This window comes from Xiphias gladius, chromosome 13 (assembly GCF_016859285.1).
Source record: "Xiphias gladius isolate SHS-SW01 ecotype Sanya breed wild chromosome 13, ASM1685928v1, whole genome shotgun sequence".
NCBI lineage: Eukaryota > Metazoa > Chordata > Actinopteri > Istiophoriformes > Xiphiidae > Xiphias > Xiphias gladius.
The window spans coordinates 1,762,027-1,782,540 of NC_053412.1; the positions used below are offsets into that span (position 1 = coordinate 1,762,027).

At 40.5% G+C, this 20,514-nt stretch overlaps 1 protein-coding gene across 2 annotated transcripts in view; it reads right to left on the reverse strand.

Moving 5' to 3' along the window:
• The window catches only part of LOC120798200 (aryl hydrocarbon receptor-like), a 30,765-nt gene extending 16,457 nt beyond the window's left edge, over nt 1-14,308 (reverse strand). The window contains exons 1-5 of one of the 2 annotated variants that reach the window (XM_040142309.1): nt 14,238-14,308; nt 12,579-12,766; nt 5,894-6,009; nt 2,789-2,878; nt 484-610 (exon numbers count right to left, since the gene is read on the reverse strand). In XM_040142309.1, coding sequence (XP_039998243.1) covers nt 484-610; nt 2,789-2,878; nt 5,894-6,009; nt 12,579-12,766; nt 14,238-14,278 — 562 coding nt within the window. In that variant the 5' untranslated portion in view covers nt 14,279-14,308. The remainder of the gene's footprint in view (nt 1-483; nt 611-2,788; nt 2,879-5,893; nt 6,010-12,578; nt 12,767-14,237) is intronic. The other variant, XM_040142308.1, reaches the window with a different exon arrangement.
• Nucleotides 14,309-20,514: the final 6,206 nt, after the last annotated feature.

The window sequence follows — 20,514 nt, forward strand, 5'->3', positions numbered from 1 at the left end:
AAACATTTGATCTATTAACAGTACATTATCCATCAATCTATTGGATTTGATATTTCGTTTTTCCCCAGAGGGAATTTTCACATAAATAAAACCATCACGGCGACGACACTAAGATCCTCCACTAATTTACTGGGTGCTGATATATTTAGCTGCCAGAAGTAGTACCACGGTTCTAAAAGCATTTACACACAATTGGCTTATGTCTTAATTATACTTACTATTTTATACATACTATACACATTAATTAAATATAATTCTTGACATTTGTGGTACCCTCAGTGAAACACATTTACGATGCAGTAGATTGATGTTGGTGTTTCTACTCATCACGTGTACAAAGTTTTACACTTGTTAGAGAAAGCATCAGTGAGTTTTAGACAATTTTGTGTTAGTTTAGCATAATTCAGACCTTTCTTCAGCACCAGCACATCATGTCATGGAGATGCTGCTTAATTGAACTGGGTGTGTCTGTACGAAACGGACCTGTTGAGGGATCTGTGGGGGGCCCGAAGCCAGCAGGGGGGTTGAGGGCCCAATGCAGGTTCCTCCTGAACTCCTGCTGGTCTTCAGTGTGGATAAGCTCAAAAACATTCTGATGCATCACATCAGTCTGGCAGGGGAACAACACACAAGAAACAGAGTTCATGATACTAGAAAGAAAAAAAAGACACATTTTAAGTGAAACTGCTTTGAATACTAATGAAATGATACCACCCAATTAGTAGCGCATAGTAAAAAAAAATAAAACTTTTTAAGGCTGAATATGAGATTACGCGAGGGAAGGTGGATGTTTTGTTGAAGCAGTTACTGTCAGCAAGTACTCTAAGGGGTGCGTTTGATTCAGTTTGCCTTGAAGTGGAGCCAAGAGAAATCAAGTGTCGTTGAACGTTTTATTCAAAAAGCTGATATGGAGCCAAAGAACCGCTGTGACCCTGATATCTGTCGTCCAGTCTCAGCATGACCTGGCTGAGGACCAGAGTGGAACCACCCTCCCACTGTGGGAGGGGTCAAAGCCAGGCCACCAAAAAGGAATTTTGACAGGCTGAAGTGTTTCATGAAATGCTTTTCAAACAGCAAAATGAAAGGGGGAGTTTTTCTCATTAACTGCATTTGTGCTTAATGCCACCTGACTGTTAACTCCAGCAATAGTTGTGCTAAAATAATCTAAGAAACATCCCATTAGGGACTTCATTTAGCTTAGCACAAGACACTGAGACAATTAAACAACCCCTGTGGCAACGCCTTCAGCCCCTTTTGAAAGTGACTGAGAAAAATATGTGCATCATTTCCTGAAGTTTATGTACAATCTGTCTCTGTGCAGGACAAACTTTGTCATTACTTCAGCAGTTAGACCCTGTTTCACTAAATGAATAATCATCTCTAATTATTGGTCTAAAACTACTGTTAAAGCTTCCAAACCACCTCACATCCTTTCTCTCATTTACGTAAACCTTGTAACTTCAGCACATGATCCGACAACTTCTTTCTTAAAATTCTACATTTTTTTATCTGATGTTTTTCATCACTCTTGCACTTAGTTTTATTAACTGTATTTGTTGGCTTGTCTGACAATGAATGTTTCTTGTTTTCAGTGGCGGAGAAAAATTACGAAAACATAATCTGTGTCTCCACAAATTTCCTTTCTGTCATTCTTCTTCTCCCTCCTCTTTTTCCGTATTCGGGGTTTTCATCTTTACCTTCATGTACCGCTGTTGTGTCTTATTTCATGAGTGTTACAATAGCTGTTGACACCCAATGGTTTTTTTTTTTTGTTATGGGTTCCCTAGGTTTCCATGTGCATGGAATTGTTTCCAAACACTCCACGTTAGCAGGGAGAGCTGCTTCACCAAAGATCTAGGTTTGTTTTGGAAATGAAAGGTGACGTGCCTCAGGTGGACGGGGAAATAAGGGGTGAGAGGTGATGTTCACATCCTGACCTGGCAATGAAAAGTGTGTGTGTGAAAGGGGGAGGAAAGGTGTTTGAGTTTGAGCACAGTATGTGGATGTGCAGTGCGTTATTGTGTGTGAGTTTACAGTCTGTATGTAGATGCTGTGTCTTTGTGTATGTGTATGTATGTGAGTGTGGGTCAGACAGACAGTAAGACAGACTTTGGATAGTTTGACAATCACATTCTCCAAAATGAGATTAAACTGGAGGCTATGGCGCTTTGTTGTGAAGCCAATTGGATTAAACCTCTCTCTCCATATGTGCGTTTGTTTCAATCCTCTGGCCACTGAGGACGATGCATTCACTTGCTGCTGTCTGGGTCTGTTTACCATCAACCTCTTTGTGCTCTGCAGCCTAAACTAATTCCTCATAATCGAAAACATGTTCAGTCTACTACAACAGTGAGACTATAAATAGCTATATATGGCCCCAACCAAAACATATTTCTTTATTTTCATTTCACATAATAAAAATTAGAAGTACTTCATTTATTGGACATAGGTTTAGCAAACTTTAGCTTTATAAACTTCTCTCTGGCCTTCTTCTGTGATGTTCATTAAGGTTAAGATCACATGATGTCTTAGGGTCATGTTCTGTAGTGGAAAGAAACGCATCTAACGAAATGTGCTGCACTTTGTTGGATCAACAAAACCTTTTCAGGAGTCTCAGGGCTGTTTTTTGGGGAGGGGGGGGTAATTATTGTTCTTACCTCGATGAAACAAGCCAAACAAAAGGTGGATGCATGATCCGAGGAATCAAGAAGAATAAGAATAGGCCGGTGGGCTGAGATAAGCGACTTACTGTTTAAAAATCGTCCAAGAAATTTACGGGGGGTTTTACCTGATGGAAGCCAAGGTAATCCTGGATGGTGTGGGAGCAGAAGAAGATGATTCCCTCAGCCGTCACCACAAGGACGAAGCCGTTCAGGGCCTGCAGAGAGAAAACATATTTTTTGTTTCATGTTTATAAGGACGTTTGGGAAATAAGGAAGCGTGTCACGTATAATTAGGATTCAACAGAGATAGTTTCACCCCCTGAAACCAAAATGTCACATTCTTTTATACAGTAGTTACATGGAATAATCTCAGCATGAAATCTGCTTGCTAGAAAGTTCCTGTTTCGATTGTGTTGACGGTAGTCTGTTTGGCCACCCACATCTCTGATTTGTTCAGAAGAAACTATCAGGCTTTAAACATGAATGAAAGAGAAGCAATCAGACAGCAGAGAGGATAAGAGACATGAAAAAAAAAAAGGGATGAGGTTTCTTCCCCAGGTGGAGAGAAGAGAAGAAAAGGCTGGAGCCAAGTGTACGTCGTTCAAAATGAGGGAGGTCACAAGTGGATGACTAACACCTCCATCATTGCTCCTCCGTTCCCTCCTTGCCTTCCTCAGGCCTCTGGGCTTGGTGAGGAGGCGATGACACTGAGTCCCGTCGCTGCAAAGAGTCAGAACGGCATCCTGCCAACATCCGCCTACACCTCACTGATGAGGACGACTGTGATGAAGGCCATGCCCTATGTCAAGATAGCTGCACAGCTCTGACTTACGGTAGCTGCCTCATCACTGTGCTAAATGAACACACACACCCCCACAGATTCATTCATAAACCCCTCTTGACTTATCCTGCAGTAAGTTGTGGGTTCCTCCACTTGTCTGAGCGGTGAAGTTTATTTTTGGGTTGATAAAAATACAGCCAACACAAAGTTCCTATTCAAAGAGGCTACCGCCAAAAATATGAATGAGTTAAACTTTCATCATCAAAACACAGTGAAACAGAAGGATGTCAACTTTCATTTCGGGCATTACTTGTCAATAACAGCGTAAATTCATATCCTTCACCATAACATAACAACATGTGCGCCCTGCATTTATGGGTATATTTCCAGAAGGAAAACTGCGGTAGCTATCATTACCTTTGGAGACGTTTAGGCCAGAAAATTACACTGAATGACATTGATACAAAGAATATAGGTTTTTGTATTTTTCTAGCACTATCAGTATCTGCATTCTGAATCAACAGTGATTTGATGAATTAAAAACAACAACAAGAAAAAAAATTCCATTATTCATCCATGAGCAGATAGTTTTGGATCGAAAAATTTAGGCTTTGAAGATGCCAAAGAGCTGCAAGCCTAAAGTAAGTGACCACGCCCAGGACCTTCCAGCGCACACACACACACACACACACACACACACACACACACACACACACACACACACAGACACACACACACCTTGCACACATATACACATACACTATACACAGTGTGCGGTGGCAAACATTCACGGTTTATAAATATTTACTGTAGATTCATCTGTCTGTAGACGACACATTTCTCTCTCTCTCACTCTCACGTTTGGTCAACCTCTCTCTCTCCTGAGACTAAGTGTGTGTGAGTGTGTGCGTGGGAGAGAGACACCAGTAGTGTTTGATGTCTCTGGCAGTTTGTTCCCTGGAAGATGACAAACCAATGATAGCAAACACAGGAAACCTCTCTGTGTTTCTTTTCCTGTCTCACTATTTAGCATAAAAGACGAAGATTTCCCCACAAACATCTTGACTCAAATCAGCAGTTCGTTATGTTTCCTATACCTGCAGCAAAGGTCATCGTGTTTCCGTCTGACCTTGTCTTCAAGTGCTTAAAAATAAATTTGACTTCCGTTCTCTTTATCTCACACACACACAAGCGCACACACGCACTCACACACACACACACACACACACACACACACACACACACACACACACACACACACACACACACACACACACACACACACACACACACAAAGCAACTATTCACTGGTCTATTGGATGATATGAGGGCATGAGGAGATTGTTTAAGATTTAGTGATATACTGTGACATATCCAAGAATATTTGAAATGCTTTTAGTTGATTTCCACCAACAAAGACACACACACACACACACACACACACACACACACACACACACACGTCCTTCATCCAAACCCCCCTTCCTTCAATAATAGATGTGTTCACCGGCTCTGTATAATTCATAGGCCAGTGTCTGTAATGGAACAGAGCAGCTGAAGGCAGGAAGCTGCTGCCCTCCACACCGACACATCTTTGATTCTTCACTGCTGTGGCGACCCATTTTCTCGTCTGGGATCAATACATTTATCAGTAAACTGATTCAGGTCAGACGAAATGTATGTTTACTTCTCTGTCTGACTCTGCATTCAAGAAGTAATTGTGAACATCTGTACTACGGTAAATAAGTGAGCAACAGGCTCCATGCACAGCTCATAGCTCCACCCTGTCCCCCCTTTAGTAAACACGTGCATGAACATACGTGGCCATTAATTGATAGTTAAATTAACACTATTCTGTCATTATTTTGACTTTTGGAAATAATAATAGTGTGAAATGGAAGTTGGGGTCATCATTATGACCAGTGTGGTCCACTCAAACTCGCCCCTCTCTCTAGTCCAGCACCAAAAGGAAAGATGTTTCTGCTGCAAGTCCAAGAAAACAAGCCATTTCTCCTGCTGTCCTGCTGTGCAGAGCAGCCTCTCCTCCATCACAAGGCTAAAACTGACCTAAAAGAGCCGAGGTCCTGTTGTCATTGTTGTTGTGTGCTGACTCTCAGCGTGATGCAGGGAAAAAAGCCACAAACTCACTCAGAGCCTCAGAGGTAGGGGCTCATTGGTGGTTAGAGGATAGCAACTTGCTGACAGCTTTAGAGAGCAGCACTAAAGAAGGACGTGATCCAACCACTCGAAGACACACTTTATCCACATATTTTTAAAACACATTCATTCAACTGTTAACTTGTCCTGAATGCTATCACAAATGTAAAAACAATATTTACAATCAGCCTCTTAAGCGCCTGCCATGAGGAATGAAACAAGAGACAATAAAACAGAAGGATGTCAACAGGTAGCATTTGTAGCTTGCTTTAGCCGCCCATTTCACACCGACCTGCAGCAGCAGCTCCCCCTCGGGTATGCGGCCATCAGCAGATCCTGTCGCCTTGCTGTCATCATTGTGATGGCTACTCTTCTTCATGCCATTGGACAGCTGGTTCTTCAGCGCCACTATGGAAAGAAAAGCAGAGAGGATAAGACATCTCTAACTACTCCTCCATCTGTCATTAGGTTTTAGAGCCAGAACACAAAAAATCGATTGGTCAGATACTGTATATCGGCTTGTATTAGCTTATTATATATTTATATGAATTTGTGCCAGTACCGACTGAAACGCAGGACGCAGATTAATAAAACATCCAGTTGTCACCTGCTCCTTATATGGGTAATTTGAATATAAGGAGCAGCAGTACTTTCTCCTTTAAGAAAGTCCATGTTTAACAGTGGCTTTGCAAGGGCTCCACACAGCACGATCAGACCCAAAGCCACTGTATCATTTGGGATCTCATGGTATTATGGCCCCTATCTGTTTACGGTTCCAGGATCCTCTGTCAATACGGATTTTACCTGTAAAACAAATTTTCTAAATTGAGTGGCTGAAAGCTGTCAGATCTTGGAGATTTTTCTATGGTGTGAGGCACTGACGAACATGACCCAATATTCTGGCACAAAAAATGAGGGTGAAAATCGAGAAGCTGATTTGAACTGAAATGCGTCGCACATTGAAAGAGGAGAGCTGTTTTTAAAGGATGACCGGAGGGAGAAAAACCTTTACAGAAAGAGACCGAGAGAGCGATAGAGAGGGGACTTCAGGACACAAGATGGAGGGAGTAACACCCAAAAAGAAGGTGGGGGGGGGGGCAGCTGTAAGAAAGGCAAAGACAGAGAATCACAAATTCAAAAAAACAGAAAAAATACAGATTAAATCAGGACAAGTGACTGAACTAGAAAGACAGAAAGCGAGAGACATGGACAGATTCTAAAAATGTTTTGTTTCACTTCACTGGTTTTCAAATAAACACATACAATCACTGGCTTTTCAATGTGTTCAAAATGTATTGACAAGTTATTGTGACTGAACATTTCCTGTACAGTCAGGCAGACAAAATGTCTCAAAGGGGTTTCTCTGTGACCCCTTAAGACAAAAACACATTGGCCAGCAGCGTGCCTTTCACCCTGGGGACAAAATCTATTTGTGAGCAGGTTGAGTCTCAAAGAAAAGAGCTTTTCTCAAGGAGCAGTGGTGACGTTAATGGAAGAGGAAATCTCAGACAATACAGAGGCTGAGGGTTTGACCAGTTAAACTGCTTCTTCTGATCTCAACCCAAATTCCCCACAGGGATCAATAAAGCTCCATCGTATCTCTTCATTATCGGGAATGTCGTCTTTGGGTCAAGGTACTTGATACAGATCTGGAGCTAAGTCATACCAAAGTTAAGATACTTTGATGTCAACGACACAAATTTCACTGAAAGCTGCTCATGTATGAAATTGAATTAAGGACCTTTCAATCTTTTTGGTTTCCTTCTTGTATTTGTATTTTTGAGGGTATTTGTAAAACTCATCGCTGATTGAGCTTCCAATGTATATTATTTGAATTAGTTACTATCCTGCTCAGAGTTGATGACTTAACCACACCTGACCGGACGAAGGTTCAGCTGGGATGGACATGTTGTGTATTTAAATAAATCCGTGCTATGCAGGCGGTGCAGGCGTTGCCTCGTCACTAGTGATCTGAAGAAGTTTCTTGGTTAAAAAGTTTAATGTTTGGCAGCTGAGACTCAAATATCAAAGGCTGGAGTGTCCCTGAATGCAGTCACATGGAGGAGTTGTTAAATCTGCTCCTGCTCACATCTGCAAATACCTGTACTGTACATGTACTATATAATGTCTGTTTGACAAAGCAATATAGTTGCTTAATCACTCATTTTACTGATGGATTACCCATCTCCTATTTTCACAGAAATAAATTGAAACTCATGGTTGCCTCAAAGGGACAAGGAACAAATCAGTCTTAAAACTTGTGATATAATATAAATAATGCATTACTTGTGGTTAATGCAATAAAATAAACACAACCGACCAGCATGGTCCTTCACTGTGTTGTAGACTGTGACTATTCTAAGCTAACTTTAGCTCAAACAGCGACCTTAACTCAAAAATGCCTTCCCATATAAAAATAAATCCTCACTGAGCTGCACCCAAACCTTTGTCTGGTGGTGACAGAGCTCAGCGTAGTGGAAGCTCACGAGGCCAAGAGAGAAGCAGAAAAAGTATGTCGACTATCAATAATTAAGACCCAGACGGGGTGGAGAGGTTATTTTGCGCCCTGACGTCATGACCAGGAGCCGCTGGCAAGAAAAACTACCCCGAGGCAAGCGGGAGGACGAGTGGAGGGGGCATCTGTTGGCACAACGGAGGGCAACGAGGACACCAACAGCCGATAAAAACATCACAACAGACACTCTTCAGCCCTCTGAGACCCTGCTTTACAGGGGCAGATAGGAAACATAAAGGAGGTGAGTCCACCTTTGGAGGAGGAAGTGTACTAGGAGGTAATCCTTGCTGGGCCAATCGTGGCTTTCTATCCAATTAGCTGTGATCCACTGTTTGGCATGAATTCAGACAAAACTCTTCACACGTAGAGTATAAAAGAAAAACTGACAATTCGATTTGCTTGTTTTTAACTACAGTCTCCTTGGAACCTTTTCATTTAGACAACAAACTTTAGTGAAATGATAACACAATATGGTCACATCGACACAACACACAATTAGGCCTACAAGTAATGACTATTTTCATTATTGATTCATGTGTTAATTATTATGAAATTTTAAAAAATTGTACAAAATGTCTGTTGCGAGTTCCCAGAGTTCAAGGTGAGGCCTTGAAGTCCCAAACCCAAAGATAGTCAGTCTAACATGACGAAAAAAGAAAAGAAAATGGAGACAAGTGGCAATTTCTCACATTTAAGTTTTACTCATTTTTCTAGGCAGCTTTTCCAACAGCTGAACACGACAACTAGCAAGTCAGCGTGCAGCAGTTACAGATTAAAACTCACTGGTAGCAGTGAGTGTCGTATGCAGTCTAGTCAGTCTACAGGGACAGCCACCCAAACAATGACCTGTCTAATCCAGCATCACATCCGCCTCCATCCTGTGCTCAAAAGGTTTGTGACCGAAATTCATTTTTCAAAGGCTCAGGCCCGTCCAGTGCAGTGGCCGAGCCGAAAGGAGGAGAGCACCTCCAAAATAGCAACATCGCCAACAGAGAGGACTTTCTGCAAGCTACAATGCGTTTATGGATATCGGTAATAAAGCGATTTGTGTTAAATATTCATGACAACCACCGAGAAGACTTTATTTTATTATTTTAATAATCCTTACACAAAATATCTCTATCAACCCGTCTAGTCTGAAAAATTGTTTTGATACTTTGATTTATTATGACATTGTACATAATTTGGGGCAAAGGAGCAGATCAACCAAATGTTTCCTTTACAACATTAGGTTACTGGCATGATAAGGGCCCATGGTAATTTATATTTGCCATATGCTTACACACACCCACATACGCACACACACACACTGATCGTTTCCATGGACATAAACGAACGAGGAAGCAGCATGTGACAGCGACAGAGAACGACAGAAAATACAGCGCTGTTGTATTACATAAGTAAGCACTAATCTGCTATGAGCACTTGGCAGATGGCTTTACATGGAGACAGATGTGGACTAACAAACACACACACACACACACACACACACCACACTTACAGACTGGATCCTCAGCAATCGCTTTGAAAGGCAAGATGCTGCTTAAAACAAAAGGAAATACTCATATTGTACTTACAGTGGATGAATGTGAATATAAGAATAAATGAATAAAGTTTACATGTCGGATAAATTTCGTCTGATGCAGCTGAGGACTGACTGTTATTTCTTGACGGTGGAGTAAATGTGATAACAACTGAACCATAGAGTTCCTCAGTTTTACCAGGCATCCCGAATGCAGCACAGACACACGAAGCACAGTCTTGACCTCCACAGAAACCTTTTTTTCTCCTGCATTTGCTGCTTCAAGAGGTGGAAAAAGGTCTGACACAGAAAGAAACAACAAACAATCTGGAGTTCAAAAAGTTTTGGGACGTTTGTTTTAAATCTATAAAAAGTCTGCAACCTTGGGAAGAGAACGTGGAAAAGTTAAGGGAGTCGACTGAACAACGCCTGGATTCTACTTTATTCAGTCTGTCCATGCCACGCAGCCAGGTAGGTAGTGCTAGGTAGCTCGCAGACCGCGTATATCAGACTGATATCAAGAAACACAAACACAAGGAGGAGAGGAATTTGAGATGGGAATCTCTGCGTAACACCAGCTAAACCTAACCTTTTTCTTCCATGTGCTTACGGAGGGTGACTGAAATTATGACACACTCAGCTCCCTGTGCAGAAAACATTCTGGATTAACACTTAAAAGAAGGACTTCTGTACAGGTTAAAAACAACTGTTTCTCTGAGGTTGTGGGAGTCAAAAGTTGAACAGTGGGCTCCCGTCTCTCCCCTTCCCTCTCGAAAAGCTGTGTAAACGGGCCGAGAGTGGATTATCCCGTCGTGTTTTTATTCTCGGAGGCTTTCATCTCCTCGTCCCACCTCCTCTCTGCCTGCTGTAACGCCGCCGCCTCCTCAGACCTACATTACTGTGCGGCTGAGACTTTGGGATAAGTGTCGCCTCACGGCCGCGGGCGCGAAGGGCTGACCTACAATACGTTAGAGTTATACGAAGTCGTGATGATGAGAGGTGGTCATCCAGGGTTCATGCACTTAAGAGATGGGTGCGCTGGCCTGTTTCTGCTGGGTCAGCTTGTGACACCGAGGTCGGATGTGTTTTTGAATCACAGAGCCTGTGTTGTACAGCTCACCAATATAAAATCTTAAAGCTTCATATAACAGCAGTCAGAACTGATCAGATTTCATTGTTATCACAATCCATTTTTCAGCTTAGAGAAACATATCGTCACATTTTTTGAATCGCTGAAAACTGTAGCACAATATTTTAAGACACCTCCAATGTAAACGTTGTGAGTGGTTTGACATACAGTCAAAACAGTTTTACACTACGATAGGTGCTGAAACTTGTACTGGAAGTAGTTTGGGCTTGCAATTAAATCAAATGTTCCCTGTTTCCCTTTTAAAGTGCTGAATTGAGCCTCCTACATTAAACAGGGATTCAGATATTCCAGATGTTCAGTGAGGTTTAAGGATTTTTCTGGCTGAGCAGATTTCTGAAGGCTGTTTGTTGTTTTTGGACAGACTTGCAATCTGATTTTAATAGGAAATCTGTGAACACATTCAAGTATGCCAAACACACAGACACACACACACACACACACACACACACACTTACATCCCAAAATCCATCTGCTATGCCTGTAAGCCTGCTAACTCCTTGACAAAGCCAATCCTCTGCACTTCACCACTTCTTCAACAGAGTCTGATTCATAGACAGCCGGTATATATATGTGTGTGTGTGTGTGAGTGTCTATATATATATATATATATATATATATATATATATATATATATATATATAGACACACACATACATGTGTGTGTGTGTGTGTGTGTGTGTGTGTAGTTGGCTTCCCTCTGTTGTATAAATTCTTCAGGCTCATTTTGGCTGAATTATTAACAGCGAGCAGCTGCTGTGTTACACTTTCAACACTAATTGACTCCACTTTGAGAGACTGTGTTGAGCCCCATAACAATCCATATAGATGACAACAGTGAAGCATATAGGCAAAGGATTTGTTTTCAGTTTTCTTGCTGCAGTGCAGAGAAACACATTGTGGCTGGGTTTATGAACTGAGCCCAACGGGATCAAACAACACAGATGAAATATTTGTTCGTACAGAGTTTAATTTCTCCTCCTGAAAACTGCACATTTAACGGCAGGCTGTCAGACAGTTCACAGTCATGTTTTTGAGTCTTGGTGTGTCTTTTTCAGTCCAACAAATATATCTTACAAAGCTATTTGTAGTCTCAAACATGAGGAAAACAAGAGGGGACTGACATTACTGAAAAAACAAGGGTTAGAGCTCTTGTTTATCTGCAGCTGAACAGAACTGAATTGGGGCTCTCAGTTTATTTTTACAAAACTGAACCATTTCACAGTATTGCACTTTGTTGTGGTCGATACTTATGCTTTCCCAAATAAATACAACCTTGCTGACTTTCCACATCCGAACAAAAACCCTTTTCTGAGCCTTCCTGTCGGACCTGGCCTCCAGAAGCCCTCTCTGACCTTATTTCTTCCTACTCTAAACCCCCCCACCGTCGTCTGTTTCTGCATGTTTTCTGCCTCTATGTCCGCAGGTCCTCCATGAGGTGTGAAAAGCTATTTCACTATTTCAGCAGGCAGAGAAGGTAATGGGGCAAACAGCTGTTTCGAGACTACAGAGTGACATTTACCAACTCCGTCTTTCCATCTGTCTCATTTGCAAGATTCCTCATTGTCACCACTTGTGCTGATGCTGCTGCGGTAGTTTCCGACCCATAATATGCTGCTTCCAATCAGCATTTTGTTGTAGTTTCTCAAGTAGATCACCACCCATCTTCCACTGTTTAAGTCGATTGGTTGACTTGAGCATCACTGTGTGAGGGAAGCGAGAGGAACCTGTGAAAAATGATGGCTCCGCTTCTACCTCCACAGTCTTGCCTTTCACGGAGCAGCGTTTCCTACCTGAGAAGAAGCTCTTGGTGCGGAGGAAGCTGACGCTGAGCCTCAGGATGGACAGTTTGTCCAGGCTGGAGATGACGTCTTCCGGGAAGGGCAGCAGGCTGGCGAGCCGGTCCAGCTCTGAGTTCAGACGGTCACGGTGGCGTTTGGACGGGTTGGACTTGGCGCCTTCGGCAGGGGTCGGTTTGACTCTGGGTATGAAGGGAACACTGTGATATTTAACTCGTTCTTTATTATCAAGTGAACATTGATCACCTCAAGGGTATCAGAAAATGAGTCGCAAGTAGGGTTACACTGATAGAGCTATAATAAAGAGGGAAAAGTGGCTGTTAAAAGATCAAGTAACAAAATACAGGACCGAAAACCTGATTTTATTTTCTTCGCACCTCATTTACTATTTCCGTATGATACTCAATGGTTGTGGGTGATACCATACCCATAACTGAGAGTTAAAAAAAAAAAAAATTGGATCAAAAAATTCCGGCTAATATTTGTTTTAACATAAATAACATTTTCGGCACAGATCCTTCAAATTTAGCTGATAGAAGTTATTTACTGAGCAGGAAATGTTACAATTTCGCATGTAAGATGCATCATGATATGGAAGCAAATCTTTCCTGTAACCAACAATTACTTTCATTATCGATTCATCTCACGTTTATTTTCTTGATAATCAACCGTGAATCGATCATGAAATGTCAAAAGACTGTGAAAATGCCCATCAAAGGGCCCCAAGTTGACATATTCAGATGGCTTGTTGTCCAACCGACAACAAAACCCAAAAACATTAAGTTTACAATGAAGTGAAACGGAGAAAAGCAGCCACCTCTCACGGTTAAGAAGCCGTAACCAGGTACGTGTTGTTTGTCTGGAGCGTGACCTAAACGGTCAAGCTTTCACCAGCGTGGTTGAGGATTAGTTATCAGTCAATTGACCCACCGACAGATGTACCCAACTCCGCAGCCCGGGCCGGAAAACCTGACTGGAAATTTGAATTTCTTTGCGCAACATTAACATCAGATTGGCAGGAATGATCAGAATGAATTTTAACCATATTGTAGAAATACAGCATCAAAACTCGGGTGTGAAGGTGTGAATGTTGGCAGATATATGTTGGTGAATGTAGTGAGTTTATTTTTTTTTTAAAAGAAAAATAAAAGAGTATTGGTCATAAATTGATATCAGATTTTACAATGAAGAATCAATATCAGTATCAGCCTCAGTAATCCAGTATCAGTCAAGCTCTAGCTTTTTAAATTTTAAATCTCATTTTTGGGGTTAAATATGTTCAATCAACTTTGCCTTCGGTAAATTGATCAGGCTGTGATAATCGATTAGGACTTAGCATTGATGAGCTCTCTAGTTTTACTGGATATACATTTTAAAAACGTTTTAACACAACGTGGTTATGAGCAGATATATGGACATTTGTCAACAATTCTCCCTTTGCCTATCGAGACATATTTTACATCACTACACCAATGTTTTACTTTTACATTCATTCTGTTTATAGGCCAGATGGGTGTCCACGGGGGGAGACACGGTTCTTGACAAACACATCAAACAGCCTCTTTCTGTGCTACCGGTGTGTCTCAAATGAGCTGAATCGGTGTCAGGGGCTGATTAAAACCACCTCATCGCGCCTCCAGTAACGTGTCTTACCCCTTCTGCGCCGGTTTTCTCCTCTTCCGTCCAGCATACATGTTGTTGTTGTTGTTGTTGTTGTTGTTGCCGTTGATTTGATTATTCACAGTCAAACTGCAGGACATCCATACACTCTCGGCTCAAACGGGCTCCAGACGGTCGAGTCCAGGAGGAAGCCTGTAGCAACCCGCAGCAGTCCCAGTCCCGGGGATCAGAGGCATGTGATTCATCCGTTTTCACTGACTGACAGACGGGACACCGCTTCTAAACTAACCCCGAAACGCCCCGAACCGGTCCCTCGCCGTCCGCCGACATCCAGAAAAACCCCTTCAACTTATGTTACGATGGTACTTTAAAGCTCCGGGGATGTGAGAGCAAAGCTAGCGAGAGAGAGGCGGATAATACACTGCGGGAGCTCGCTATGAAACAGACGCACCGAGAGCTCCCCGTCGAAGTGTTATCATAGGAACGCAGTTTCTCGCCCCGGTGTTCCCGGCCATGGCGCTCCGCCGGTGCGACGTGCCGCAATAAAAAAAAACCTCCGCTTAAAACCGCGAAGCCACTGGAGCTAAACCGTTGAAGTTCAGCTTTTCTTGCCCCCCCGTTCTCCCCTCTCTCCCCCCTCGGACCCGTCCGCCGGCGCTCTCCTCGGTCTCTCCCGTCTCTCCCCGACCAGAGCGCGCTTGCCCGGCAATTGGAACTGATTTGTTGTCGGGAGCGCGCAGCGGGTCAAAGGTGACGTAAGAGAAGAATAACGGTCGACGTTTGAAATTACAATTTAAAATAACGATCGATATTTCAATTTGATTACTGTTGGAAAGTAACTAAGTTCATTCACTCAGTAACTGTAACGCTAAAAGTATAATTCTAAGGTACTTGTGGTTACTTTTACTTGTCACTTTCAAATTGATGCTGTTTTACTTCTGCTCCGCCACACATCAAATATCGCAGGTTTTACTGCACTGCATTTAACTGACTGAGCTGTGGTAGGATTTTACATTTGAAAACATACGATAGGTTTATAAAATCCAACACATTACATTAAAGATTAAACTAGCGGTTGCGAGCTGTTAGCAGTTGACCCCAAAGAAGCACTTGTCCTTTAAATTTCTCATTTTCACGAGTTTCAACAGCCTCTGTGCAAATCATCCAATATATAACGATAAATCAAATAAATTAATTCATTAAAAAAAAATCAAAGATTAAAGAAAAGTCCAAAAACTGAAAACAGAATTGTGTGTCAGATCCTTGTTTTGAATTCTTGTGTGTGTGAATATATATATACACACACACACACACATACATATATACATACATATATACATACATATACACATATATATGTACATATATACATATATACATATATACATATGTACATATATACACATATGTACATATACACATATGTACATATACACACATATGTACATATACACATATGTACATATATACACATATATACACATATATACACACATATATACACATGTACATATATACACATATGTACACATGTACATATATACACATATGTACACATGTACATATGTACATATACACACATATACATATACATATATACACATATACATATACATATATACACATATACATATACATATATACACATATACATATACATATATACATATAGGTAGATGTCATATATGATAATGTGTCAGAACAAATACTTTTACTTTGGTAAGTGCATTTAGCTGATGGTACTTAAACTTAAGGAGGATTTTGAATGCAGGACTTTTACTTGTAATAGAGTATTTCTTACAGTGTTACATCGGTACTTTTGCTTCAGTAAAGGATCTGAGTTCAATGTCTATTTTACCAACGTCGGGAATATTTTTTTCGTTAACTTGCTGTGTAAGGCAGCGTAGCAAAGTAAGACAACACGAGACAGCGTTTGATCCTTTCTGGCCCAGTTTGGTCCAGCAGTGAAAACCATTAAAAGCTTAACTGGGAGCAGATTGTCAAAGCAGAAGCAGATGTATTAACAGTGCACACATGGAGGATCCGCCTTTACCAAAACATACTTACACTGTCATCTAGTGGACACTGGACACCATCACAGTGATAAAAATCACAACATTCAAACTATAACATTATCACAAAATTGAAGAATATGTATAAAAATTCGAATCCATTTTCATGGTTTATAAAGTTACGGTATATGCCGATTTTTTTCTCACTTTTTAAATTAGATTTTTTTTCCCATTTATGACTCAAACAGAATAAGGATTTTGCTATAAAACGTAAAATAAACAAAACTAAAAAAACTGGACGGAGCCTTTTTCTTCTGACACAACAGACGCTGAAACTGCAGTGTGTGATCAGATCACCTTTAATGCGGTGAGCATGAACATACTGACTCAAACACTCATACACTGTTAGAAGCAAAATATTGAAGGCAAATCCACAAGATATGATAACTTGAAAAGTTACAAAAAAAAAACAAAAAAAAAAATCATAACAAGAGGTTACATACGTATATGCTGTGCAGACAATGTACAAAACATGATAGGCGTGACTCAGGTTAAGCCAATATGATATTAAAATACACAATATATGACAATACGTATTTTGAAAAATAAAGAAGACAAATATAGATATTTATATACAGGTACACAAAGATACTGCATTTTGGAGCCTTGGGTTTAAAAAACAAAACGAAAAAAACAAGTATAATAAGTACAATGGCTTTGTTATATTTAAAATCTAGGAGAAAGCAACAAGATATAATTATATTTCTATATGCAGAATACTTTGTGAGGAAAAAGGCTCTGACTGAAAGTACTCCAGATGTGAAAGAGAAGAGATGTCAAGGTGCTCTGCAAAAAAAAAAAAAAAAAAGAAAAAAAGAAAATCACACACCTTCGAATATAACGCTTCATTTTGTACTAAGTCTTAAATATTCAGCCTCTGTTGAACACCCTCCATCTGTGATGATTTTTGGTCTAATCTCACGATTTTTCGGTGAATCGAACGGTAAGACGCTCAGGTATTTTTGTTATAGCACCAAATAACGCAAAAGAATTTAAAAAATGAAAAAATGAAAAAAGGCCTCTTAGCTCGCCGTCAGTGACTCAAAACGTACGATGAAGTTCACAGAGCACGTCGACGTCGAGCTGCGTGAGGAGAAATTCGGGGATCTGCGCGGCTTCGTTACAGCTCACACGGTACGCTTCGTTATGTTGCAACTGCTTTGGCCCAGTTTCCGCAGACTTCTCAATATGTAAAGAGACAATCGGAGATGCTGAATGAAGTATCAATATGGCTTACTGTATTTCCACTGATTGCGACCAAAATATCCACTTATTCGTGTGTCGAATAAAAAAAAAACCAAAAACCAAAAACCAAAAAACAACAACTTTGCGGCCAGCTCAGAAAAGTAAAGCTGATGCGGTGAAGTTCTTGTACAGTAGTCTCGTATAAAGGATTTACAAAGCATAAGGTTTAACAATCTATATTTACAGTAATATAGAACATTCGGTAAAGAAAATTAAAGTTTTCACCGTATGTCATTTAAAATGCTATAAATACTCTGTGTAAGATGCCTCTTTATATAATCTTTGAGGAAAATAACCACTACAGACTTTGTTTTGATGGAAACGAGTTACCGACAAAAAGCTTACTTTGTGTGATGTTTCGATGCCTAATGCGTTACCTAATCCGTACGTACAGCAGATGTTTTTACGACGGACGCCGTGTCACAGTTTGAGCCCCAAACGACGTGAAGTGTTGTTTATGAACTGAGCCAAAGCAGTCGCAAAACAACGTCAACTCAACCAGTTAGTGGTTCACTACTACGTTGTCCAGAATCCCGTTCGACGACCCTCAGAGAAAGAATGGGGGACCTGCCGTTAATGCCGCGCTCACACCATACGGCACCGACGACCTCCAACTAGTGAAAGGCGCTCTAGCTAACATCCAGGCTGTAATTAGGACCGTTTTTATGGGAACCCTCGGGTAAATCTCACCCGGCTCTAAAGGCTACACCGAGCACCGTGTTCGCTGTCCGCGCACCTCCGGTTTTGGCGATTAGGCCGAAGTGTCAATCATTTCAGTATGAGCTGAGGCGATTCTCCTACTTCTTAGGCCAAATAAACCAACGGGTTGTCTGAAAAAATGCACAGATGAAGCTGAACACAGGCCTGTGTTTCTTATCTCAGACAAGCTATGAATTTTAATACCACATTATATAAAAAGGATGGTAAAAGTTCTGCGGATGATTGTTTTCTTTGATGAATGGACTAACATTAACCTATAAAATGTGGGGAAATGGAGTTCACGATGTGATGATGGGACAAAGAAAAGCATCGATTTCTCTCATCTGAGGACCTGAACTTTTGCGTTAAAAAAAAAATCGACCCAAACGATTAATTGATTATCGAAGCAGTTGCTGAGTTTTTCTTCAGCTCTGATAAGAGGGTTAAATGACTGCAGAGTTGGACGTTTGAGGGTTGAAAATACTCTGCAACGATAATATATCACCATAACAATTGCATTTTGTTTGAATTATCTTAAGCAATGGACTCGTGTGACACGTTCTGTTTGCTTTTTTATGCATAGGTGGATACTGAGAAGTTACAGAAAATAATACGACTTTGGATGTTGACGTGATACAAGTCAGGAAATGTTAATTACGGTGACTTCCACGTGACGTGAACGCGGCATAATTCTACTTTTTCTAAGTGAAAATACAAATACAATCATTCTGGTCTATTTCTTCCTGTTTTATGTGTAGAAATCATTCTTTGTGTTTCCATTTCTGGTAGGAAATCTCCACAAACCATTAAAAATCATGAAATTGTCTACACACACACACACAAAAAAAGGATATGATTCGTAGATCCGTGTTCTGACTCGTCCCTTTGGTATCCTCGAGAATAAAGCATCACAGATGGCTTTACTGACTGTTTTTCAAGTCAAGTATTCAAGTTTCTTGTCACTACTTTTGCCTATTGCAGAAATTTAAAATCTGCTGCAAATTAATTATTCAAACAGAAGTGTTGTTGAAAAACGGTCCAGAAGTGCTAAAAACTAAGTGACACAAAACTTGCATAGGAAAAAAAAAAAAAAAACAGAAAACAGAAACAAAAACAAACAAAAAAAAAAAGCAGATTTTACGGCTCAGTACTGGATGAAGCGACTGGGTGCGACGCACGTTTCTCGCAGTTTGAGGCTTTTCTCACGGCGTTTCTTTTCAATCTAAGTGCTGAATGGTGTATTTAAAATCAACAATCAAAAAGAGCTCATTTGAAAGGCACTTGAAGTTTCCAACCCCCCCCCCCCTCTTTTTTTTTTTTCCATTGTAAAGAGTTCATTTTTTCCCCCTTTTTTTTTTCCTCATTTAAAATACAACAATAGCTGCCTTTAACTGTTTTACTTCTGCGTCTCGTTGCCGGAGCAAGAACGTCGATAAATAAACCACAAGACAGAAAGAGGAAAGACGATGAAGAGGACGGAAATTTGTTGCGGAAAATATGAATATGAAAAGAGTCCACTCACAAAAAAAAAAAAAAGAAATAATCCTGGTCTTTAATTTTCAGGTTTAGTTTGAAGTTCAGATCCAAAAAAAAAATCCCAGTTTAGGCAGCGAGTAAGTCTACTTAAACACAGGTCTAATTTTTGATAAAAAAATCGTATTAAAAATGTTAAATTATTATTCAGTTAGGTTGGGTTCTATTCAACAAGCAAAGATAATGACATTATAATCCAGAAACTATAAAATCTAGAGGATCCAGCCTATTAAGAGGATCACTTTTTATGAACTACAATCGTCTAAATTTGCTAATTTCATCATAAACAACTTCCTTAAGGGATCTCTTTTTGTAATAAAGCTCTTAGTGTCCTGTACGACATAGGATTTGTGAATTATGTTCTCTTCACTAAGCTTTGGCAACTCCGTAAAGGAATAGTGCAATAAATCTTTAAAACCTGGCTTGGTGAAGTTAAGGCAAGGGCAAGTTTAACTTTGGTTTCGGTCGTATATCAACTATCAATGTCCTCTACACCTTTCTGCTTTTATTCCTGACGGAAATGTTTTAAAATTGCCAGACTGTCCCTTTAAAGTTTTCAAACAGTTCTGTCAGTTTAAGGCACCGTCTGTAATTATTCATTTTTCCCTCTATAACAGGAAAACAACAACACAGAAATATTAAAGAAAAGAAGAATGAAGAAGAAACAAAACTGGCTCAGTGACAAAGCTCTGACTGCTTTTCAAAATATAGAAACGATGCACTAACAAGCAGCTGTTTTCACTGAATCATCTCGTTTCAAT